Source organism: Temnothorax americanus, unplaced genomic scaffold (genome assembly GCF_048541705.1).
Source record: "Temnothorax americanus isolate GAGA-0224 unplaced genomic scaffold, ASM4854170v1 Scaffold26, whole genome shotgun sequence".
Taxonomy (NCBI): Eukaryota; Metazoa; Arthropoda; class Insecta; order Hymenoptera; family Formicidae; genus Temnothorax; species Temnothorax americanus.
Window position 1 is genome coordinate 185727 of NW_027509401.1, and position 26687 is coordinate 212413.

Sequence of the window (26687 nt, forward strand, 5' to 3'; positions counted from 1 at the left end):
ATATCGGTTGTCATTAGCTTACACTCTTTTTCCAGCGTAATTTTGCCAGTGTTGTTGATTATCTGCTTCTCCTCGTGTTCATTACATTGTATAAGTATTGGCTGTTCAGTTACTGTTGAATACAGCCAATCGTGTGGTCGTCGTAATGAAATCCACTTTGTTTGTGTTGTAACAGTGTGTCTGAATTTGCACATTTTGTAGTAATGTTGCTGTTGAACATACATTTGTATCTCGCACGGTGCGTTTCCATCTATACGATATACCGGTGTATTTTGTGTGCATACGTACTGTAGGTTGGTAGAAGTACACTTTGCCAGATAATCTTCATCTAAAAGCATGTAGGTCACTCTTTCTTTGTCTACTGCTATTATTTTATTGTCGACTCTTACTGATGTGAGTGTATTCTTGCGCGTGAGCACAGGAAATTCAATAACGCTCATTATATCTTAGAGCGGTGGTGTGATTAGGGGAAAAAGTAAGACAGTATATATTTGATTATTCTTGTAGAATGCTTTTATTGTCGTGTGTTTTTCAATCGTAAACCAGTCTTCGAGGTGGACTCTAAACGGGAAATATGATCCCGGTGGCAATTGCTGACTTGCTTCTTTCAACTGCCAGGTAATATCCTCTACTGGCATTAATTTCGGATGCATTGTTCCCTTCCTTATGCATGCCAAATATTCAAGTATGTTCTCGACGTCGCGGATTAGATCTGTGATTACCGCTATGCCAATTTCAAAATGTTCTTTCATTTCGTCCTTATTAAGGTAATCTGTAAATTGTTTTTCTAATAGATTACGATTTCGTTCCATTATGCCTTCTAATTTCTCTATATGCCCTATGGTGGCATTCATCACTTTGATCTGATTCTGCATTACGTGGTGTAATGTTTGTTGATTGTTTCCCAACAGTTGCAATTGCTCGTTGATGCGCTTTTCATCGTTTGCATCCATCGTTCCGAACAGTGATTTTGCTATTGAACCTATTCCGTCCACTAATCCCCTCCTTGAATCTGTCGACGTTTTGTATATTGTGTTGATCTGCGTGAGGATTTTTGTTAAATAGTCTAATTCTCTTCTTGCGATATTTTCAAAGGTGAGGCACGTTTCCTTATGCAGTAATTGTAAAATCTTATTATCGCATGTAATTTTTGCTTCCTGTAGATATTTTTTAATTTGCTCATGTCTTCGATTTAACGTTGTTAAATCAAATTTAATGACTAATTTTCATGTCTTCCGGGAATAGTGCATTTTTCCAAGCTTCTCATAATACATCCCTGGGTGATATTGGAATTGTTGGAGTTTATAATGTGGTTCCGTTTTTTCTGCTTGGGCTAATGCTTGCCCTCTCCAGCACGCGAGTATTCTGTAACAGAGACATTCTGTTTCAGGGTGTATTTCTTTCTCTCTCTCCCTTTTTTTTATTTTTCTATAAGAAGTTTTAATTTGTTTAGATGTAGGCGCATTATTTTTCTTCCTTTCTTTATAGTATAATTAACATCTGAATTTTTTTCGATAATTGTGTACGGTCCTGTCCATAGGGATTCAAGTTTCTTTGAACGTCCTCGTCGTAACGTTTCATCGTGCATGAGTACTCTGTCACCTACACGAAAACTGGTTTCTTTAGTCTTTGTATCATACTGTTTTTTTGCTTTTATCTTTTTCTCTTGTACGTGTTCCCTGGCAACTTTGTTGGTCGCTCTTAATCTTTCCCGTAACTCTTGTGCGTAATCATCATAGTTATACATGAGTTAGGTAGTTTTGTCAGTGCTGTCGGTAATTCAGCTTGGTGACCGTATACTAGCTCAAACGGTGTATACCCCGTCGCTGTGTGCGGCGTTGTATTATATGCGAATATCGCAAACGGTATCCACTCATCCCAATCCGTTTGGTCCTCGTTTATGTAGTGTCGCAGGTATTCTGCTAATGTTCGGTGGGATCTTTCGAGTGCTCCGTTGCTTTCGGGATGATACGCGATAGTTTGAATTTTGTTTATCTTCAAGTGTTTACAGGTGTTTTTGAATACCTCGCTCAAAAAATTCGTGCCTTGATCGGTCAGAATTTTTTCTGGAATTCCATGTTCTAATACAATTTTTGTCACAAATTGCTTACTTATTGTACTTGCTTTTTGGTTTGGAATTGGTATTGCTTTACTATATTTTGTTAAGTTATCTTGAAATGTTAACAAGTATTTATTTCCATTCGTTGTAATCGTAAGTGGCCCTACAATATCCAAAGCACATTTCTCGAACGGCTTGGTAGGTGTGTCCGTAATTACCAACGGTACTTTATTTTTCCGCAATAACTTATTTTTTTGACATAGCTCGCATTTAGCTATATATTTTTTGACGTCTTTCGTCAATCCGCGCCAGTTATGATTTAACCGTATTCTATTTACTGTTCGTTCGATGCCTTGGTGCCCTCCTATAGGTGCATCATGGTACTCATGTAATATCTGCTTCTTTTCTTCTTCTGTATACATTCTTGCTTCCTCTTCGTTGGAATTATCCTCGTTTATCGTGTGGATTTTCGGTTCTTTTTCTGCGGCAACTTCGTCTCGTGTTACATTGCGGCTCAGTGCGTCGGCGTTTACATTTGCCTTTCCGGCTTTGTGTATAATTTCGTAATTGTGTTCTTCTAGTTGTAAACTCCATCGAATCAATCTTGAGCCTGGATCGTTAACGTTAAATAACCATGTTAACGGCTTGTGATCGGTCACAATTTTAAATTCGGTACTATAGACGTATGGTCGGAAGTGTTTGGCCGCCCATACAATGGCTAACAACTCCTTCTCTGTGGTGTTGTAGTTTTGTTCTGCTCGTAATAGAATTCGGCTGGCATACGCTATTGGTTGGTCTTCACCTATCTTTCCTTGAGATAGTATGGCTCCGATGGCATAGTCGGATGCGTCAGTAGTTACAATAAACTCTTGCGTAAAATCTGGATACTTAAGCACAAGTGCCGTTGTTAGTTTTTCTTTTAAATTGTTGAAAGCATTTTCTTGCTCTGAAGTCCATTCAAATTTTTCCGTTTTTTTTTTGTTAACTTTGTTAACGGTTTGGCTATCTTTGAGAAATCTTTTATGAATCTTCTATAGTAACCGGTTAAGCCGATAAATGATTGCACGTCCTTAACTCCTTTTGGTGTAGGAAATTTTTTTATCGCTACTAGTTTTGACGGGTCTGGAGAAATTCCATTCTCCGATATAATGTGGCCTAGGTAGATCACTTTCTTGCGCAAGAATTCACACTTCTCCGGTTGTAATTTTAAACAGTTTTTTCGGAGTCTTTGTAGCACCTCTTTTAATCGTTTGTTGTGGTCCTCCAGGCTAGGTCCATACACTACTATGTCATCTAGATACACACGACATTTAATTCCCTGTAGGCCAGTTAGTACAGAAGTCATTAACCGCTGGAACGTTGCGGGTGCGCTCTTTAGTCCGAACGGCATGCGATTAAATTCGTAGTGGCCGTAAGGTGTTAAAAAAGCCGTGTTTATCTCGTTCGGCCATCGGTATCTGGTGATACCCAGATGCCAGATCTAGCGTAGTAAAATACTTGGCGTTCCCCAACTGATCAAGTATATCAGTGATATTCGGCAGTGGGAATGAGTCGCCTATCGTTAGATCGTTTAGCTTCCGAAAGTCTACAACTACTCGGAGCCTTGGATTTCCGGCTGCGTCAGCTTTTTTAGGTACCACTAACAACGGTGCATTCCATTGGCTAGTACTGCTTTGAATTATTTTGTTTTCTAACATTTCTTGTACTTGCTGATTTACTTCCGCTTTATGCTTGTTTGGAAGTCGGTATGGTCTTACATTCACAGGCGCAGCATCAGCGCGTGTATTTATTTCGTGTTTTACTGCTGCAGTACACGATAATGGCTCTCCTTCTAAGTGAAATAAATCGCCGTATCCGTCGCATATGTGTTGGAGTGATCGTTTTTTCTCGGCGTTTAAGTGCTGCGTACGCAATGCTAGTCAGATGCGTTCGTTTCGAGATACAGCAGGTTTAGTTTCTTTTCCCGTCATTGTTGCATGTATTTTCGTATGAGTATCTGTTTTTAGTTCTTCCTGCGTAACTTGTGGAATCGGTATTTCAATTCCCTCGTCTGTAGTATTTATTACGCTTACAATGCAAATGTGATTCTCCGGTTTCACTAGGCAGTTTCCAATATAAACTCCTGGTTTTATCTGTCTTGCTTGTACGATACCTTCTTCATTCTTATCCGAAATTGCCTCTATTATAGTCTCGCTGCGAGGCTTTAGTGTGACCTTTCCATACGGGTGCAATTTGAAAGTTTCTTCCCTTATTTTTAATTGCATTTGCTCGTAATCGCAAGATGCGGCGTGGTTCCGTAGGAAATCTATTCCAAGGATTCCATCGTATTCTATGGCCATGTCTTCTCCTACCACATAAAATGCGTGTTTAATTTTTAATTTATTTGTTTCAATGGTCGCATACACTTTTCCGAGTGTGTGTATTTTGTGTCCCGTGATTCCGGTGAGAGCTGTGCGATCTTCATAGACTGGAGCGTCATCTTTTAACGCGTTTAGCTTTATTAATGAAATTGTTGAACCAGAGTCATATAGCATATTCGATGCTCCGGGTTTTACCTCTCGTATGGGTAACCTTGTTAATAACAGTTCTGGCTTCGTACGGCCGTATGGCACACTTTTGATATGTGTAACCCGATATTCTGAGGCAGGTCGTGGTCGTTTTCCTCTCGCCTCCTCTTGCTTGTCTTCGCTGCTTGCAGAGTCAGCGTTCTTCCTTCGGTTCGGCACTTTCAATTGTTGCTTTTTTTCGTTTTCTCTAGATTTATTGGTGTTGGGAGTGTGGCTTCGCCCTTTTAATGTCCAACACTCATCTCGGTTATGCCCCGATTTTTTGCAATAATTGCAATGTTTCTGCAGTGCATTTACTTGTGCAGGTTTGCTAGGTTTAGGTAATGCGTTTCCTTGGCTTCGGCGTTCCCGTCCATAATGACCAGTTTTTCCACATTTATAACATTGTACGCTCTGATTTTGGGGCTGTCTCGCATATCCTGGCTTATTTTTGTATGGCGAGGCGCCCGTTTTTGTCGCGGTCGGCCCTATGAGCTTTTCTTCCGCGCTCGCTCCCGTTATGGCTTCTTGTAACGTTGCATATCGTTGCGAACGTACTAGTATTTTTAATTTGTCGCGCAATCCTATTTGAAAGTTAATTAAAGCTTATTGTTTTTGTATCGTTTGCTGGATCGCGCGTTTAAACATACTGGAGTGATCTTCTCCTTCGATCATAGAGTCATATATCTTCATGGCTAATATTGTGACTCGTTGCCCAAAAGCATGCGCACTTTCGTGTGGTTTTTGTTTGAGCGTATTAAATTCAATCTGCAAATGAGTGGTGCTCTGTTTGGCTTGATAGCAATCTTCTAATTGCTGCTTTAATTGAGCGAATGTTTGTATATCCCGTGTTTCAAAATCCTGCATTGCCTTTCCTTTTAGTTTTGTATATAAGATCGCTTGTACATACTAATGATTCTTTATCTGTAGGCCGTATATTATGTACCGCATATGCGCACGCGTTTATAAACTCTTGTAATTTCTGTCGCAATGTCCCATCGAACTCAGGGATCATGCTACGGGCTCCTTTTAATGTTATGACGTTCGGTATGGAGCTACGCCGATTCCTTATATCGCGTTCCGTCCGTCCGTAATTTTCGCTCGAAATTCTTCCGTTTCCGATTCCCTCTTGGTCGTCGTTTCGTGCACTATTTTCTAGTGTTAGTAACCGCTCTCGTAATTCGCGCGTTTCGTCACGCATTTCTATACGTGATTCCTCTTGCATTTTCTGCATTTCCCGTAATAATTCGTATATTGCTTTTACGTCGTGCGTTTCCGAAGATAGAGGTGCGTACTGTGTGTTCGTTGGTGGCTGTGCCATTTCAATTTCCTTAATTTGCGCTGGTGGCTGATTTATGTGAGTGCGTTCTTCTAATATAAAGTTTTCTGTTCGCGTGTCTTCGCCGTTTTCCTGATAATATTTGTTAGGGTCGAATATGTCGCTTTCGTACGAGGTTAACGAAAATTCTCGTCGCAAAGATACTCGGCTAGGAGTTCGGCTAACGTATGGTCTGCTTCTACGCGGTTTTTTGTCCGTCCGGTCAATGGGGTCGTTTGAGAATAAACTCTCGTCAAGATTACCAAACGGAAACTCGCGCTCGGTAATAACGTGCTCCGGTAACTCGGCTTCGCTGTCCGAGTGTCGCGTTTCTAATGCTACACGAACGTTATCTAAAGTTGCTTGTGTTGTCGCGCGCAGACTATTTACCCGTGGTGAAAATCGTTGATTAACCACGACGCATTGGCTATCGGCGTTCGGGGAGGACTATTTTCTCCCGACATTCACACGTAGCACAATTTTAAATTTTCTCGACTTACATTAGAAGTACAGCTCGCATGGTCGCTCGCAGGCTCCGTTGTTTGCGGCTGGCCCTGGCGTGACGTAAGATGCTGGTTGTCGAACGCGGTTGCTGCTTCTGCGTTGTCCGCTGCTTCTGCGTAGTCCGCTGCTTGGCGTCGTCCGCTGCTTTGGCGTCGTCCGCTGCTTTGGCGTTGTCCGCTGGTCCTCTGGATGTTTGCACTTGGCCTTGGGTGTTGGCCTTTTAGTTTATTTCCGCCCTTTGGTGTCCTTGAGGATGCCTTGATCGATCCCTTTCGGCTCAGTACCGTTATTGATACCTTGGTCGCTCTGTACCTTGGTCATTTCCGCCGGTCGATCTGATTCTTGGTCAATCCACAGATGTTCCACCATACTTATTTCCTTCCTTGATAGTCGTACTCAGCGTTAACTGGTAGACCTTATTTGCGTACCCTAGGCAGGCTTACTGTTGTCTTTCCTAGTTGTCCTGGTGCTTTGGTCAATCCCACCGCTGCCACCAAATTATGTTGTGCCGCGTCGCCGATTGGTGGCGGCTTACGGCAAAACGTTTATTATTTTCGGGATCTTTTGACCTTACGAGTTGGAACTCGGTAGGCACAGGCGGGCAGACTAGGAAGAGCTCGGATTCGCAGGTGGAACAAGGTGTAGGCGTTGTTAAATGAACTTCACTTTTTTTTACTTTATACTGAAGCTTTATTTCAGCGCCCCTTTTACACTCATTAACTTACACTTGTATTTGCCTTTCACAATTACTATAACTCGCACGTGCTTTGTTATAATGTAAACTTTTGCGACACGATTTACGAGAACGGCACGGGCAGAGTCTCCGGTGTACTACTCTCCGTCGCGGCTTCTTCGACGGTCCCTTATATTGTTTTGAGTTATGCCCTGTCGGCGCTTTTCCGCCGGGTTCGACGGTCCCCCGAATGAGGTCGGTCAGTGACCGAGCGCATTCGCAATCTCGCTGTACTCCCGCGGTTCCGCAATTGTCGAAATGCGTTGTCGCACATTCCTATGCATCTCGCAATACTGACGCGGAAGTTTGATGAACTTCCGCGGTTCCACGAATGTCGAAATGCGTTGTCGCACATTCTTATTCATATCGCAATAATTTGATTGACGCGGAAGCTTGATGAACTTCCGCGTCCGCGTCGGCGTAAATTGAGGAATCTTTCGAAAGACAATTTCCTCGAAGTCTTTCGAAAGGCTATTCTATAGTTTTATTATAAATAATTTAATAATTATCCGTTGTAATTTTAGATTACAACAATATATATATATATATTTGATCATATAGAGACAAAATTCATATATAATTGCATTCCCGGGAAAAAAATATTTTATAATGTCTTATATGATCATATAAGAAGCGATCTTATATGCTCATATATGAATTTTGGCCTGATAAGAGTTTATATAGTCATATATATGATTATATAAGATTTTATATAAGGATATATATATTTAAATAAGTTTTAGAAAATTGTTATATATTTTCAATTGTTATTTTTTAAGCGTGCCACTTTATTATAAGAGTGGACTCCACAATATAACTGATACAAAAATTGTGTTGCTCCGAGACAGCGTCGCGCGAGAATAGCGCGTGACAGTGTCGTGTCTTTTGATGCCGTTCTTATAACACTGTTTGTCAAATTTTAAATACAAGAAACAGATCACATCAAATGCCATCTATCGGATACTTTGAGATGCAATATTCTGATCAGATCATATATAATCTTATATGACTATATAATTTCATATACATTATATTATTTTCAGTAAATTATAAGGTATGTTTGCAAAATAATACAATTAATATATTTGTTTATACAACTATCATCTCTATATATATAAGTACCTTCGTCTGTCTGTATGTATGTCTGTCTGACCGCGAACTACTCATTCGTTAGTGGACCAAATTTTTACCAAAAGTATATGAAATAGGGGTAGAATTTTTCGGCGAGTGCCATGATGTGTATATAGTTTTTTATTACCGATTTTCTGGAAACCGGTTTTTCTAATTTTTCTAATTTTTCTAATTAATCTCAAAGAATTATATATGAAACAGGGGTAGAATTTCCCGGGTAGTGCTATAAAGTGTATATATTTTTCATTACCGATCTTTTTGGAAGCCGGAATCAGAAATTTTTCAAATTTTTGGGAATTAATTGACTGAATTTTGAAGAATTGTATGTGAAGTAGAAGTAGAATTTTCTGGGAAGTGCCATAAAATTTTGAGATAGCAAACTGATTTTTTTTTTATAATTTTTATGGATACTTTTTTGTTACCAATTTTATGAAAATTGGTTTAAAAAAAAATTGGTTACGAAAAATTATACACATCATGACGTCTGTCTGTAAGGAACGTCTAAACAACAAGAAAACAAGAAACATGCTATTTTTTTCAGTTTTCTATGCGTTTTTAAAAAAATCTGTATGTGTGTATATATTCTACTTGCTAAGGATGATCCAAAAAAAGGATGTGCGGTGGAGGCCAATTTTTCATATAAATTTAATTTTTTATTAATGTACCGATTTTTTGGAAACTGCAAGTGTTAAAATTTTTCTGATTGTGAACCATTTATTTAATTAATAGACCGATTTATTAAAAAAAGTATACACATTTTTCTAAATTTTTAAGAATGGCAAAGATGTGTATAATTTTTCATAATTGATTTTTTTGGAAACCGGTTCCAAAATTTTTCTAATTTTTCGGGGATAGCTACAATGATTTTAATTTTTTAGTAATAAACGTATTTTCTTAAAACCGGTGTTATTTTTTCAGTTTTTTATGTCAATAATAAGTATTAATGAACTGACTTTTTTGAAACTATTGCAAAAATTTTTTTAATTTTTGGAGATAAGTTTAAGTTTTAATTAATAAATAATTTTTCAGAGGGTGTAAAAACGCGCGAAGCGCGGGCAAAAAAAAAAGAATTAATAAATTGATATTAAAACAGAAAGGCAGCAAATGTAAAACTAAACCGGGTAGAATTTTTAAACAAAATAGAAAAAAGGAGGAACAGAAAGAAAATAAAATAAAAGAAAATAAAAAAGAGTCAATAATGGCGGGTCAGCGGAAAGTGAAAATATTATAAATGCATGCATTTATAATATTATCTATTATTTATTATTTATTAAAAAAGAATTCGAAGATGTAGATTAGTGTTTGAGGAGAAAGAATATCAAATTTGGTGTTCCTAATTAATAGGTAAATTTGGGGAGAGGGGAATAGATTTTGAGCCCGCGCGAAGCGCGGGCGAAAAATTTAGTATAATTATATACTCTCATATATGTATATATGGCCACATAATATTGTTTAAGATTATATATATTTTCCATTTTTTATGTGATCATATATAATCATATATCTATTGTACTATTATCTTAATTTATCAATTATCGAAATTAACAGTTCTTTTTTAATATACATTGACTATATATGGTTATATATGATTATATATATTTACATACATATTTATATATATGATCATTATATATAATTATATATAATTTTTTTTCCGGGTTTTCTTTAGGTACGGCGTATAATATATGAGCATATAAGATCGCTTCTTATATGAGCATATAAGACATTATAAGAGATATTTTTTCCCGATTTTCGATCAATTTTTTATCGATTTTTTCAGACTTGTCGCAATGGAAAGCTTACGTTAACATTTTATTAGAAAAATGGTTTTAAATTTTTGAAAGCTGGTTTTGTTTTTGAAATATTTCTCAAAACCTTTTTACATAAGAATTCTGGATGAACTTGATAACGTCATAACGTTTATGCAATAACAGTCATGTGGCCATCACCTTTTCATGTACCTGAAGTCGCGATGCTACCGCATTGCTTGATAGTACATACTCGAATAATAACTTTATCATATTTGACATTAGCGTTAGTAAAGATCTTTGTGATAGGAGCTAGTTTCAACCAATCCAAATCAAAGGAACTGGCGTGGGATTTTAATAGCGTTGCTTGTGATCGTCGCAGTCCTATCTCTTATTGTTACATCTGTAGCTTTGCTCACACCTCCCGATGATGGCCCTAGAGTACGAGGAACACGATTACGCATTTCTGAGGTAAGTAATGACAAATTCGTAATTAAGTCTTAAAAAAAATGTAATAATAAGATATTTTAATGCAAAATACAAAGCAATATATTTTTCTCTGAAAGGAAAGATTGGTAATTATTTACTTTAAGATCGACTTCGCCAATTTCGATGACCTTGACATATGTTGTCAAAGTCACTCTCCTGAATAACCTTCAGAAGGTTATAACCGTCGCTCGTTGATTATTAAAAAGTTATTAACAAAAAAAGGAAAGTTTAAGCGAATTGTTAATATATTGAATAGTCTTTTTATTAAAGCAAAGAATGGTTGGTATATTAAAATGTTTGAGATCGCAACGATTCGCAAAATAGCACGAATAGAAGTGACTCATTTTTGATTATTTTGCATAATGCTAAATCAATCATAATCGCGTTAGTTATTTGCCTCTGTTCTAACAACATATAAATATGTATATCGTCAGTTACGCATGCATAAAAATCGGTTGCATATCCGCGCAAGCACGCCTTGAATAAAATAGTCGCCTAAAATTTCTCTGCAAAAGAATAGCCTATATGTCACGTTATAGCATGGATCTTTCGTTATTCTTTCCGGAAAGTTTGCTATTAGCAACAACACGGCCACGGCTGACCGGTCGTACAAATAAAGTCAAGCAACAGCTCTCACACAAAAGAAAGATCCATGTTACATGTTATAAACAAAGCAAGCGAAAACAAGTAACGAGCACTTCTGGTCGTCACGTGAAAACGGTGACGTCAGCGCGATGACGTAGGCCGCCGATGGCCAATCACCCTCCCAAAATTATTTGTAATCTGCCTGATGGAGGGAGCTTTGCCCCGGAGGCGATAAAAGACCGCCGCCGAGCCGCGGGATCGCTTTTTTGCTCGCAGATCACTTGCACAGTATCGCTATACAACCACTTTAGTACACCGCCTAACTTTGCTTTTCGCTTTAGCACTCGCTAGATCTTGCCGCATTGCCGTGCTAGCTTCAATGCGCGCTACCGTTTACGGCATTTTGCCTGAAACAAACTTGTAAATACTTGTACATATTGAACATTATTAAACTTCATTTTTGTATTCTTGCTGTCTATTTTCTTGTGGTCGTCTCGTTACCTTGCGCTACATCGCGCTACCGCGGCCTCTCGAACAGAAAAGTATATACACAATTTTATGTGTTAGAAAGTCCGTTTATTATTGTAATTGTACAATTGTGTAATATTATATTTAGTACTGAAAGACACACACACACACACATAGATGTGATCATCTATGTATGTGGAAACAGTGCATGTATGAGCGGAGAGGTAATATTAACAACTTATTATTAATTATTAATAAATCTATTTAATTTTCAGATATGGGATACATCTTTGCCATTATATTAAAAAAGTGTCAATTTGTTATATAAATTGTAATTATAACACCGACGAAATAAGAATTTGGCTGCATATTCTATACCGATTCTGCTCTTTTCGCATTCCATAACGAGGAATATTTGTGCAAGTGCGAATATTTTCATGCGTTCTGTGTGTTGTGTGCACCAGTCACAGGATTGACAAAATTTATTTTATGATTTACCGTCAAATGTATATAATCTTTGTTGGACAAACATTTATACGATTTCTAACAATCTGACGTAATTGTTGTTCCGTTTTTTATCTATTTTGTAATAACAAACAGCAGACCCATACAGCACAAAAAGTTGAAACAACGTTGCTGAGATGTTGCAATATGTTGAATGTTAAATTATAAATATTTTTTTAACGTTGAATTTATGTTGATTCTTCTACATTAATCCTTTATGTTGCTACAATATTGAAACAACATTGAACAAATTATTAATCTTTTGAAATTCAAAAAAGTGTGCAAATTAGAAACTTGCAACCCCCTCATCATTACAGATCGCTACAATTGCTCCTATTTTATTTCACTCCTCTTATGAGGAAGTTTGTATTTTATTTGATGCACAATTATTTTAGTATTTATTAGTTTGGGTTCCTCATAGAAGAAGCTACATAAGCGAAATAAAATAGGAGCAATGGAAGCGATCTGTAATGATAAAAAAAGAATGTGCAAGTTTTTAATTTGCATACTTTTTTTAATTTTAAATTTAACCTTTTTATGAATTGAAAAAAGGTCAGCTTAGTAGCACAAGTGGGGTTTTACAATTGACGCAATGTCAAATCGATGTTGACTTTGAGAGTTCAGGCTACATGGTCCATATATGGACTTTGCATATGGACCTTTGCCTGTTGCCTGACAATGGCTGCGTTCAGCAGACACAACTATTGAGTGTCGTCTTATTAACACGCTACGCTGATTTGTTGGGTCTAAAAGTAAGAGTCAATCACGTTCGATTGCTACTGAGCAGTTTGTTCTGCTGAACACGCCCATTGTGAAAGGTCTTAACGCGCGCGCTCCCCGAACGAGCCTTAAAGCCCGTGTTACGTATTGCGGACGCGGATCGGATTGGGATTGCGGATCGCGGATCGAGCAAGATTCCGATAACTCTGGCGCCTTAAGGGGTAAAGCCACTCTAGAATTTTCAAAGAATCAATTTTTTTTGCTTAAACGATGCTTTAAGGTCTTAGAAATAAGGTACACTTGGTTTCAAAGCTCGGAAAAATCTCTATTATCCTTTTTTCGTAATCCGTCTGCCGGCGCGTTCGGCGCGCGCTTCAAGTGTCTAAAATTTTAAACGCGTTTTTCTCGAAATCGCTTTTTTAAAATCGGGCGGAATCAAAACTCGAACACCTTTTATCCGATTGACTTAAAATTTTGAGTGAAACTTTACAATAACATTATCTTTGAAAGTACATGTGGTTTTTGCGATAAGTTGGACAAAACTTTTTTTATAAACAATTTTGTGCAAAATTTTTTAGCGAAAAATGAAACACTTTTTTTCAACATGCACCATTCTTACAAAAAATAATATTTCGCAATTCCCACATGTACTTCTATAGAAAAACTTATAAATTTTTAAAAAATTTTTGAATTTTTGTTCCAGCTCAAAAATTATAGGAGCTTTGATTCCGCCCGTTGAACGCTTTCCGCAAAAAGGCACTTTGGAGCAATGGCTCTGGCGCCACCATTTTGGCAATAAATAATTAATAAAAAAAATTTTTTTATACTTTAATATATAGATAATAAATAGATATAAACCGATTTTTATTTATGATTATTGTATTTCTGAAAAAAATTATCAAAAATTGGTTTTTTTTGGGGACTCTAAAGTGGCGTTACCCCTTAATTTGACGATGGTTTTTGGTAGTACTTTTAATACTGAACAAAAAATTATATACGTCTTATAGGGTTAACTGCTCTGGTTTCCGAGATATACACATGCAGTGTTAAAGTTAAAAATAAATAATATAAATTTTTAAATAATACTTTAATTGTGTTTGTATAAACAGTACACGTAAGCGAGGGAGGGGCTACCGCATTTCTCCCAAAATTGAATATATCTATGCTAAGCACAAATACTGTTATGCTTCACGTAAAGAATGTACACAAAAACACGCATACTTTTTCCACTTGAGACAAAAACGTAAACAACGTAAGATATTTCGAGTTTACCCTCTATCCTCAGACTTGAACTCCCCCGCCTGCGCGTAGCCCCTTCCCCACATAAAAAATTAATCTAATATATAACGTATCGTTTTTGACTGGTCGTGGTTTCAACTTAACCCGAGTTGGAATATTACGTCACATGCTGGAATCGTCCAATTAGAACCTAGAAGTAGAGCCTGTGACGTCATAACTCAACTCGGGTTGGGTTGAAACCCGGCCTAGTCGAAGATGCTATAACTCCCAGCCTATTCCTAGAAACTGCTTTAATCAAGACGCTTGGATATTCTGCAAAATTGACCGGTCAATCGTACAAATGCCGCGTTTCGAGTTTTGACCATAACATATGCATAGATGCAATGGGTTCCGCCAATATTCGCGGCTCGAGGCTCGAGGCCGCGCCGCCCCAACTGAAAAAAATTACGTCATGGAATTACATCACGAAATCACGTAATAAAATTAAGTAATTAATGACATAATTAATTACGTAACGGATTGTTCCAAATCGGTACGTGATTTTTAAAACTCACGTAATTAAAAAAATTACGTAATGCTGAGAAATCACATTTTTTTCTTAAATCTGGATAAAGTTATATAGGAACTACAAAGTTTGTTTAATTGCTTCTTTGTCGTAACTTATGCATGTAAAACATGATTTAAACAGAATAATTGGTTTTAAATAAAATATCAATACTGTATATTAATTATATTGTCTATAATTTTATTTTTATGAGTCAACTTCTTAAGTATATAAGTGAGTATAAAAGTGCATAAGTATAAGTATATAAGTGAGTAGGGTATATCAAATATAATAATATAATAAAATAAATAGCATATAACATAGACAACTTAATATGTTATGGTAATGTTAACAAGGTTAAACTCATTTTAACATTGGTAATATGGTAACACTGAACTTAATCACTATTCGATGATGATTCACTGGAATTTGAATCACTGTTACTTTGTGAAGAACTTGATGAATCAGGCGATGTTGGGCATCAGTAGTTAATCTATGATGAGGTGAGGGGGAAGGAGGAGGGGCGGGGTATCGGGTTACAAGAAGATAACGCGGGGGAGGTGAGGGGGAAGGGGAGGGGCGGGGTATTGGGTTACACAAGGATATCGGATTTCGCGGGAAAGGGGGAGAGGAGGGGTTGACCTTGACATACCACCGGGATGACTCACCGGGGATGACTCACCGGGATGACTCACCTGCGCCGCGGGTTCGCGGTCGCGGTCGCGCAGCGGGTTCCGCGTGCGGGGTGCCGCGTGGGGGTCCGCGGATTCGCGGGGGGTCCGCGGTTGCGCCGCAGACCCGATAACATATCGAACTTGTCGGGACACGTTTGTCGTAAACAACATTTTTCTAGGAAAAGGGGGGGCGGTTATCGCGTAGACTAAACAATCTATCTACGCAGTACGTAAAAAACAAAGAAAGAAATGACGTCATTGGGACAATGATCGACCCGATAACGCATCGAACCTGTCGGAACATGTTCGTCGTAAACAACATTTGATAAAAAGTTTTGGGTATAGAAAAGGACATGCATGCAAAAGAAAAATACATCGTTCGTTTTAGGGTGTAAAAAAAAGCCTGTTTATTTAACTTTTCTTTTACATATCTTACGTGCTAGAAAATTAAAGCTGCGAGCTCACAACCGATGAGCTGATTCGTATTGAACGCATCGCTAGCGTATATTGCATTCGACGCTTCCCTGGGATCCGTCACGGTGGACGCGATATCGGAGAACTGCTCTATCTACGCAGTACGTAAAAAACAGAGGAAAAAATGACGTCATCGGGACGATGATCGACCCGATAACGCATCAAACCTGTTGGGACACGTTCGTCGTAAGCAAATGTTTTCTAGGAAAAGGGGGTGTTATCGCGTAGACTAAACAATTTCACGTTATTTTTTAGGACGCAACACGTAAAACAAAGAAAAAAATGATCTTTCAAGATTTAATTGGAGCAAGAGAGAGGACAAAGGGTATATAATGGCTGCGTTCGGGGAGATGCTATTAGCGCTGAAAACGTCATTCTGTCTATGTTACTTACAGAAAGTTGAACAAGGACAAAGGACGCTCATAGCGCTAAAAGCGCGTTCCCCGAACCCAGCCAATGTGGGATGAAATGCGTCGAGCCGCATTAGTATACGATTTGAGAGCGATACATCGGTCAAAGAGTATCAAGTTTATGGTGTGGTTAAACACGTTATCACGTTCAAGTGCTGTGAAGTGATATAATAAAAGAACTAATGCGAAAGTGATCAAACATAAATCAATTCGAGCAAACCGAACGCGATCTATTGGAGCTGTCCGACCAAATAGCTACCGTGGGTGTATATTACACATGGGCGCTGCAATGCGCAAAATTCGTCAAGCAGCTCGAGACACGCTGTAGTGCTAAACGTCAGCGGCTCTCCGACAATCCAACGATCGGGCAGAGGCAATCGTTGGTTGCCCGAATTGCGCGACTCGAGGATATAAAGTCGCGATTGGAAAGACAATTTATCCATAGCGGTGGTAATTATGAGAACGCCGGTACCAGTGGCAACACGCGCGCGGCAGAACTCGTATGGCGAGAGATCGACGCCGGGTTCAAAACGCGTATAATGACCGGTGCGGTAATTAATACAGACCATATAAAACCGCGACAGTTTTTGGAAGACGCCTGCAGCGTAGTGTGCAAGCGAGTGCGAGACATTATAAAAAAACATAACTGTGTCAATGCAAACACCACGTTCAACGGGGAGTTTGTGGCGGGTGATAAACGTACCAATAAGAGTATATGTACAAATAACATAGAACTCTGTGGTACATCACACTTGCGCGATTGGTACGAGCTGCACGTTATCGAGCCCACATTAGCGAAACTCGAAGAGTTCCAGGAACGCAACAGTGGGTGGGCGTTGACTCAAATCCTCAATTTGACGGTGAGCGTCAACAAGTACAATCTTTTGCGCGCGGGGTATCACTTGGAATTGCCTAAAGACATTAAAATGAAGCGAGCTGTGATCAATGTGCGATCAATGGATAATGCATGTTTTGCGTCGGCCGTGACGGCTACTCTGCATCCAGCCGAAAGAAATTCAGAACGGGAATCATCATACCCGTCTCGGTCTCCACATTTTTTGTCTCTATCAGGCACGTAATGTAGACCGAATTGGCCTCTTCTAACGCCTTGTTTTTTTTTTCGAGAACTTGTAGAAATACTTGTAGCTCGGTCAGATCTGTGGCGCCTGTATTCGCATCCGTTATGCTCAGAACTAAGTCGTTCAACGCGCGCGTGAAAACCATTCGCATTACGGTGCGTTTCTTCTTTGCAGCTTCTATCTTGAATGCTCGATTTTACACGCAACACAACCCGACGATTATCCATCACTCACTGTCCTGTCACGGTCGCCAAAAATGTTAATAATCGTAGGATAATCGGGATAAGAGAGGTGAACGGAAGAACTATATCCAGCGAGAACTTGAACTGTTTATATAATAACAATAAGATTTTCGTACAGAGTATTGTTTTCTACGTGCACGCGCTACCGATCTTCGTACATTCTACTTCACATTTCTGCCAACCTAAATTAAGGACCTTCTTCAATGCCCACGCTCGCAATAGCAGCGCCATCCCAATATTACCATTTTAAGTCTAGAACCTTTTCAATATCTATGCTCACGGTAGCAGCGCTCACACAGTATTACCACCTTAAATCTAGAACCCTTTCAACACGCATTATTCAACGGTACTGAATATACAAAACGTTGAGTTCCCAATGACGTTGAGTCAAATTAAACAATTCGAACGACTCAACAATATATCCGTCAATGTCTATACCATCGAGGGACAGAAGACTTCGAACGTTCTCCCGATACGGCTTACCGACCGCACGAGTGATAAAAAACATGTGAATCTGCTGTACGTGCAAGACCCACGAGACGACAATGTTGGACATTTTGCGTGGATTAAGGATCTATCCCGCCTCGTGAGCTCGCAATTGAGCAAGCACGTTTGTCGGATGTACATTTGTGATCGGTAAGTACTTATACTCTTTTTAATAATATATATCATTTTATATTTTTTTGTAAAAAAATTTATAATATTTGTGTTTTTTTTTGTAGATGTCTGCACTATTTCTACACGAGCATGAAATTGGAAGCCCACACAGTGGACTGCCGAGAGGTAAACAAATGCGCAATCCGACTACCAAGCGAGAACAACAAGTGGCTCAGCTTCAAGTACTGCAGCAGGAAAGAGCGACTTCCCTTCGTGGTGTACGCCGATCTGGAGTGCGTGCTGCAGAAGACATAACCGGAGACGGAACACGCGTCATACGCCTATCAACATCATCGGTTATGCAGTATAGCATACTACGTACAGTGCTCGTACGACGCAACGTTATCGACGTATCGATTTCGTCGCGATAACGACTGCGTCGCGTGGTTCGTCGAGAAACTCAAAGGACGCGACGAATCTTGCTCGACGAATGCCATTTTGTACCATCGGTGGAGCGGATTAATGAGAAATTTCGTGCGCGACAACGCTCTGTGTCGCACCGCCACGGACTTTGACGCAAGGTCGCGCAAGATTCGTCGCCTAACGCAGCCTGAGACTGACGGTGACGCGGTTAACAAACTATACGTGGATCGGTGCGTTAAAAGTCTGACAGATCAACGAAAAGAGTCAGACGAGAAGCTGACTGCGTTCGAGAAGGATGTGCGAGCGTTACAGGCTGCGATGAACAAGCTTTGACGTGCGAATATCGTTGAATCAGACGCGACAACGAACGATGAAGAAACGGTTCAGCAGAAACGACTATCGAAAGGCGATGAGTGAAGAGAGGCAACGGTTAATTAACGACGGCGATGAACAGACACGAACGATTTAAGAACGGTTGTTGGACGGCTGTCTATCGGTTCAAAAACGGTTGTCGGACGGTTGTCGGACGGTTGTCGAACGGTTGTCGAACGGTTCAAAAACAGCTCAGAAACGATTACGAGCGGTTTAGAAACAGTTGCGAACTGTTTCTAAACCGCGAAGACAGGAAAGGCTACAAACGGCTACAGAACGTCGACGACGACGACGACGATGAGTGACAAGAAGCAGTTAATTGACGACGACGAACGACAACGAACGGTTCGAGAACGGGTGTCGAATGGTCGTAGATCGGTTGAGGAACGGCTCGAAATCGTTTCTGAGCGGTTCAGAAACAACAATGAACGACGCAGAAACATATACAGAAACGGCTACGTACAACCAATGAAACGCTAACCGAACGTGAGACCGTTAAAATCGACCGATGTGGATAAAAATATCGAAAAGCGACGGTTGGTGGACGAATTGCACGCACCGGCGATAAGAAATTTTCCCCGCAGACACGTCATAGTGCGAGGGTACGACGACCTGTGGCAGGCTGATATCGTCGAAATGCGCCCGTACTCGCGTTTCAACGGAGGCTTACCACTACATACTCACCGTCATTGATGTGTTGAGCAAGTACGCCTGTAGTAATTTACAAACCGACATAGGGAAGGAATTTTACAACACCGACGTGCAACGTCTTGTGAGAAAACACGGTATCAATCATTATTCCACGTATTCAGTGATGAAAGCGTCGGTTGTCGAGCGATTCAATCGCACGTTAAAAAACAACATGTGGAAAATGTTTACGCTCAATGGATCTTACAAGTGGTTTGACGCGTTATCGCGACTCGTGTCGTGTTACAACGCGCGCAAGCATCGAACGTTGAAATTTGACGCGTCTTCGAACCATCGAAACTCCGCGTAGGGCAGTGGCTTACACATCGCCCAGCCATACAAGTTGTTGACATCGAAGTACATTAGGTACGACGACGGTTTCGATGAATCGTTCGACTCCATATATTTGTTGTTGGCCTTCGCGTATCTGCCGGAACATTGACTCAGGCCGCCGCGTATACCACGTTCGATAAACATGACCATGTCAACGTCGGTCAGGAGTTCAAAATTGATACACGTATGTTTCAACATGGCGTCCCACGTAAAACCTAGTAAAGTGTAGTAGTACGCGGGATCAAGTCCGTAACTCGCGACGCAGTTGTCGCGGAAATTTTCAAATACGTCGGCCAACAGCAAGACATCGGTTTTTAGGTATAGATCGCTGTATTTGCCCAGGGTTCGAACGGAGAATCGCTGCCATACGTTCGCGGCGTGCGCGTAATCGCTGTCGGATACGGTGTCACCGGTAAAGAACTGTAAAATGAATCGCGCGGCGGTAAACACGTATCTTCCAGTTTTTCGACGCTGTCCACGTATTCGTATGGAAAGACACCTTTTCGCGTCAATAATTCGAAATCGTCGTCGGATAACGCAGAAAATTTGGAACGTATAATTTTCAATTTATTCTTATCAAGGAAGGATGCCAATTTTGCGAGACTCGCGCTCAGAAATTTGTACGAGTCAATGAATCTTAATTTTATATCGCTTTGCGAATCAGATTTTTCCGCGACGTCTTTCACGTGTTTAGTAAATGAGATGTACTTTTCCTTTGTTATAGGCAGTACATCGATTGAGCCTTCGAACGCGGCAGCTATCTCCTTGATAAAAAAATGCGCGTCATAGCCCAACAGATTGTGGAATATTACTGGGATAATGTGAGAATCTTTATAATTCAGATTGCACGTCGAGTGTGCTGGACCTCTGTAACGCCCGGTCAGGTGGCAATGATCGCGTACACGATTATCATCAGGTGCGAACTGTTGTTCGCATATGTGACATTTTGTCGCGCTATAAAATGTCTCCCACTCGTCTCGCGTTAGGTCTACCATGCATACAATGTCGGACAAGATGTTCCTTACGCGATGCGCCAATCCGTTGAGTTCCTCGACGAACCACGCGACGCAGTCGTTATCGCGACGAAATCGATACGTCGATAACGTTTCGTCGTACGAGCACTGTACGTAGTATGCTATATTACATACCCGATGATGTTGATAGGCGTATGACGCGTGTTCCGTCTCCGGTTGTGTCTTCTGCAGCACGCACTCCAGATCGGCGTACTCCACGAAGGGAAGTCGCTTTTTCCTGCTGTGGTTCTTGAAGCTGAGCCACTTGTTGTTCTCGTTCGGTAGTCGGATTGCGCATTTGTTTACCACTTGGCAGTTCACGGTGTGGGCTTCCAATTTTATGCTCGTGTAGAAATAGTGCAGACATCTACAAAAAAGAAACACAAATATTATAAATATTTTTACAAAAAAATATAAAATGATATATATTATTAAAAGGAGTATAAATACTTACCGATCACAAATGTACTTCCGACAAGCGTGCTTGCTCAATTGCGAGCTCACGAGGCGGGATAGATCCTTAATCCACGCGAAATGTCCAATATTGTCGTCTCGTGGGTCCTGCACGTACAAGCAGATTCACATGTTTTTCATCACTCGTGCGGTCGGTAAGCCGTATCGGGAGAACGTTTGAAGTCTTTTGTCCCTCGATGGTATAGACATTGATGGATATATCGTTGAGTCGTTCGAACTGTTAATTTGACTCAACGTCATTGGGAACTCAATGTTTTGTAAATTCAGTACCGTTGAATAATGCGTGTTGAAAGGGTTCTAGATTTAAGGTGGTAATACTGTGTGAGCGCTGCTACCGTGAGCATAAATATTGAAAAGGTTCTAGACTTAAGGTGGTAATATTGGGATGGCGCTGCTATTGTGAGCGTGGGCATTGAAGAAGGTCCTTAAATTAGGTTGGCAGAAGTGTGAAGTAGAATGTACGAAGATCGGTAGCGCGTGCACGTAGAAAACAAAACTCTGTACGAAAATCTTATCGTTATTATATAAACAGTTTAAGTTCTCGCTGGATATAGTTCTTCTGTTCACCTCTCTTATCCCGATTATCCTACAATTATTAACATTTTTGGCGACCGTGACAGGACAGTGAGTGAAGGATAATCGTCGGGTTGTGTCGCGTGTGAAATCGAGCATCCAAGATGGAAGTTGCAAAGAAAAAACGCACCGTAATGCGAACGGCTTTCACGCGCGCGTTGAACGACTTAGTTCTGAGAATAACGGATGCGAATACAGGCGCCATGGATCTGACCGAGTACAAGTATTTCTACAAGTTCTCGAAGAAAAGAACAAGGCGTTAGAAGAGGACAATTCGGTCTACATTACGTGCCTGATAGAGACGGAAAATGTGAAGACAGAGACAATCGATGCGGAGATGACGAGCAATGACGAATACAAGTGCAAATATATACGTGCACGGATGGCTGCTATGACACATTTACCGACCGCGGCAAACTATGCCGGGGACAATATTACGAACTCGGTAGCCGATAACACACATTTCGTCAGCGCCCAACCTATGATAAAACTGCCTTAAATCGAACTGAGAAAATTTAGCGGGGACGTGAAGGAATGGCTGCCCTTCTGGTCGCAATTCAAAAAAATACACGAGGATGTTAACATCAACAAAAGAGACAAGTTTCAGTATCTACTACAGGCGATGACACCAGAGTCGCGTGCAGCTGAACTAGTTGGCAGTTTCCCTCCCATCGAAGAGAACTATGACGGTGCGATCGCAAGTTTAAAGAATCGTTTCGGCCGGGACGAAGTGCTTGTGGAAGTGTACGTGCGCGAGTTTTTCAAGCTAGTTATGCAAAATGTAATGAAGCCGGATGACCGAAATCCATTGTCTAGTTTATATGATAAGATAGATTCAGCTAAAAGCTCTTGAATCGCTCGGGGTAACGTCAGATAAGTGCGGTGCCATGTTACTCCCGCTTGTCGAGTCCTCGTTGCCAGAGGAACTGTTACGTGCTTGGCAAAGTCATCCAGTGCCGGTCGGGGAGAATGGAAAACGAAGAGAAGAACGACTCACATAGCTGATTATGTTCCTGCAATCCGAAGTAGAGAATGAAGAAGGAATATCGATCGCAATGCACGGTTTTGATATGAAGAATGATGAGCGCAAAACATCGAAACCTATACAACGCGCGGATCAAGCAAAAAATACACCCTTCGCTATAAGCCTACACGCACAGGGAAAGCCGAATAAACCGATAGACTGTGTATTCTGTGAGAAAGAGCACGCGAGTGTAAAATGTGAGAAAACGCGCAAAATGATTTTGGACGAGAGAAAAGCACTTTTACAACAAAAGAAAGCGTGTTATAATTGTTTAAAAATTGGTCATCAGAGTCGTGTGTGTCGCGGTAATAAAAAATGTGCGATGTGCAGTCGTCGGCACGTGGTGTTAATGTGTCCAGATATAAACAGCCGAGGGAATACGACAATATCAACTGTGACGTGACAAGTCGCGTCTACTTCCCGGACGGGCTCGGCCGAAGGGAATTTGGGGATGCTTCCTCGTTGGAGCAAGGGAGGGGCGGTTGCGTATTCTTAATTGGTCTAATTAGCTGTTAAGTTTTTAAGGGATCGCCAGTGGTGGCTGGAGTCAACATGTAACGGCCGGGAGCCGCCATGAGGAAGGGCAGAGAATTAAGGAGACGGCCCCCTGAAACGTGGCTGAAAGTCAGATTGCCCGGACCTCCCCGCAAGTGCATGAGTGTCGCCGGCCGGAATTTACTCCGTACTCGGTCGCAACAGCGGCAGGATAGCAGTCTAGAACACCCCGGGACACGCCCGAACGAAACGCCAGTCAGAGCAGGGTGCCGAGGGGCGGCCCAGGGAAAAGCGCAGCCCTGGGGCCGTCGCCTCGAGGGGATGCCGGCGGACGGGGCCGAGGCCCGGCCAGCCTGACCCCAAACGCCGACTCAATCATCGCGGCCCGGACAGCCGGGTGATTCGAAAAGCCCGCGCCGAATCGGAGGTAATTGGAGCGGCGCCGCCGGAAGGAAAGGCGCGCGAGAAGCTGAGGCGCCGATGAGAGCGCCCCAGAATTAGAGTGGCGCCCCCGGAAGGAGCGACGCACGTGCGGCCTAGGCGCCGGGAGCGCTAGGATCGGCAATTCGGTCGAGCGACACGCTACAGCGCAGGCGCGGGGAGCCGGCGCGATTCCGGCAGATTATCGTTTCCGACACTGTCGTGCCGGCTAACGAGCGAGAAGCATCATCCAGATCCGGAGCTGCCCGGACTACCGAAGGGACTACGACGCATTGTAAGGTCACCACTCTGGCGTCCCCGCGTTAAGGAAAAGAGGGTTCGCTCGAGGCACTGGCCCATGGCACGCATCGGTTACCTGAGCGCCGCAGGATTACCTGATGTGGACTGCGAGATGAGCGCGTGCGGTACCATGCGCTCGCATTAAGATAGAGTCGGGTGGAAATTGTGCCAGGGCCTTGCCGAGAGTGAGCTCTCTAGTGCGTAGAGACCAATCGTGCCCTCCCCGCGAGCACCGTCACGGCCGACAATCGCGTGACGTGGGATATGTGAGTTGGATTAATCGGGTCGAATTGCGTAGCGTCTCGTTGCGTTAATGTAAGTAATCATGTCGCGTTTCATTGTGTTAGAGTCTACGTTCGTAATCGTGTCGCGTCTTGGCCATATGAGAGTGATGCCTTGCGTGGCGATAACGGGAGCGAGTTGTGCGGGTAACGGCGAGCCGCGAGTGGTTATGTAATTTGAAGGGCACTCGCCCTCGTATCTGAGTAACGTATCCGGGTCCTCGAGGACGGCAAATATTGTGTTTGGCGAGACGGAGGGATTGACGGGATCGGCACGGGGCCGCGGAATCTCCGTGCTTGCGGGAGAATTCAGGATTCGCGTGGCAAGCCGCGGGATCGTCCGCGATACGAGTCTTTATTTCGTGTTCGGGGGCAACCGCCGGCCAGCGTGGTCGACACGGCGAGATCGCCCATAAATTTTGTGTTGTGCGGAATCGAGGTGGCCCGGGTGCGCGTTGAAGGAGCAACCGAAGGTGCGGCGAGTCGGCTCGTCGCTCTCGTGGCGTATGTTCGTTGTGAGTTCAAAGCCAGGTACCGCGATACCTGAATCGTAATTGTTTCTTACGTTAAGCTTTCGTGTGTTCGTCGGCGTTTATCTGTTGCGTTGATCTAATTTCGCGTGCGTTAATCTACAGTGTTTAATTCGACATTACCGCATGCACTTATTGCGGTATTTATGCGGCATTCGTGCGTCAGCCTATCCGACATTTTTGCGGTAATACGAGAGGTTCAAACCGATTGTACCTACACCTATTGACATTACCCGACTAAATATATTATTTGTTATTATTATTTATTCTTTTGTGTGTGATTTTGATTGCGTGACGTCTCTCTCCGAATTTCCTGAACGAGCCCTACGCCCTGAGGTATTGCCGGGAATATCGCGTTAGAGATAATAGTGTACGGTGGTGCGATCCGTCGCACCTGGCGCCCAATCATTTGGTGTCTGAATTAGTTGCGCGTGCTGCCAATCTACGATAGCCCTCCACCGGATTGCGAGACCGGGGGAAAAAACGTCGCACAACCAACACAGACGATGGTAAAGAAAAGGTACTGTTGAATTCCAATCAAACTAGAGAAGCGGACGTAATTTTACAGACATTACTTGCTAAAATTCGTAATGGCAAGAAAGAGCACGTAGTGCGGTTATTTTTCGATCAAGGTTCCACTCGATCTTACGCTACTAAGGACATTATACGTCAAATGAAATAGGAAGCGATTAGTGAACACAAGCTCAAGCACTCGCTTTTCGGCAACATCACGTCTGAAGTCAAAAGTCATAAGAAGTATGTGGTTCATCTGAGTAGCCTGGACAACAGCTATTCGTGCAACTTTAAAGTGTTCGACGAAAAGGAAATATGCGCAGAAATTCCTTTGTGGGAAAAGCAGCCATGGATGAACGAACTGAAGGAGATGGGCATACAACTCACTGATGGACTGACTGAATGCGACTACGCTGCACCAATCAAAATTCTCGTTGGGGCAGATATAGCGGGAAAACTGATGACCGGTCGTACTCAACAACTTAAGTGTGGATTGACAGCAGTTGAGACTAGTTTTGGCTGGACGCTGATGGGCCAGGTTCCGAGATGTGTTGTCGACAATCGCGTTAAAGAAATACGAAATATGTCAAATAGCCAATCCTGGAGGCACATTCCAGGCGAGTTGAATCCTGCAGATTTGCCGTCGCGAGGATGTACACTCGACACACTGTGTAGGGTGAATTAGTGGAACGGACCGGAGTGGCTTAGGGGGCCTGAATCTGAGTGGCCGGTTTCGAACGTAGTGATTCACAAGGACGAGATAAAGAATGAGATACGTAAGACTGCATAGGTAACGAGTCAAATCATAGACTCTGAAATTGTGTCAGCGATATCACAAGTGAATCGTACTATTGGGATTCAGCCTTTCTATGTACCCAATACTTCGGACTTTTGCACTGTAGTAAGAGCAATTGCTCGTATAAAACGGTTTGTTACTAATTACAAATTGCACAAATCGGGAAAGCAGAAACTAAGTGGGGAATTAACGCGCAATGAAATCAATGATGCTAAAAGAACTGTTTTGGCAATCATACAGCGAGACTCGTTTGATGGAATTGACGACATACGATTGCGTAATATGGATGTTTTTGTTGCTGAAGATAGTTTAATCCGGATGAAATCGAAAATATTAGAGCGTGATGATAATTTTTTATTTTGTTATCCAATAGTCTTACTTGAAAAAAA

General features: G+C 41.6%; 1 protein-coding gene and 1 pseudogene across 4 annotated transcripts in view; both read left to right on the plus strand.

Annotated features, from left to right (window-relative positions):
* Window positions 1–26687, plus strand: part of Dpp10 (Dipeptidyl peptidase 10) — a 299169-nt gene that overhangs the window by 35262 nt on the left and 237220 nt on the right. For 2 of the 4 annotated variants that reach the window (XM_077409542.1, XM_077409540.1), the window contains exon 2: window positions 10349–10510. The exons of 1 other annotated variant lie outside the window; for it this stretch is intronic. In XM_077409542.1, coding sequence (XP_077265668.1) covers window positions 10349–10510 — 162 coding nt within the window. The remainder of the gene's footprint in view (window positions 1–10348; window positions 10511–26687) is intronic. One more of the 4 variants, XM_077409541.1, reaches the window with a different exon arrangement.
* Window positions 17844–19784, plus strand: LOC143899302 (uncharacterized; annotated as a pseudogene).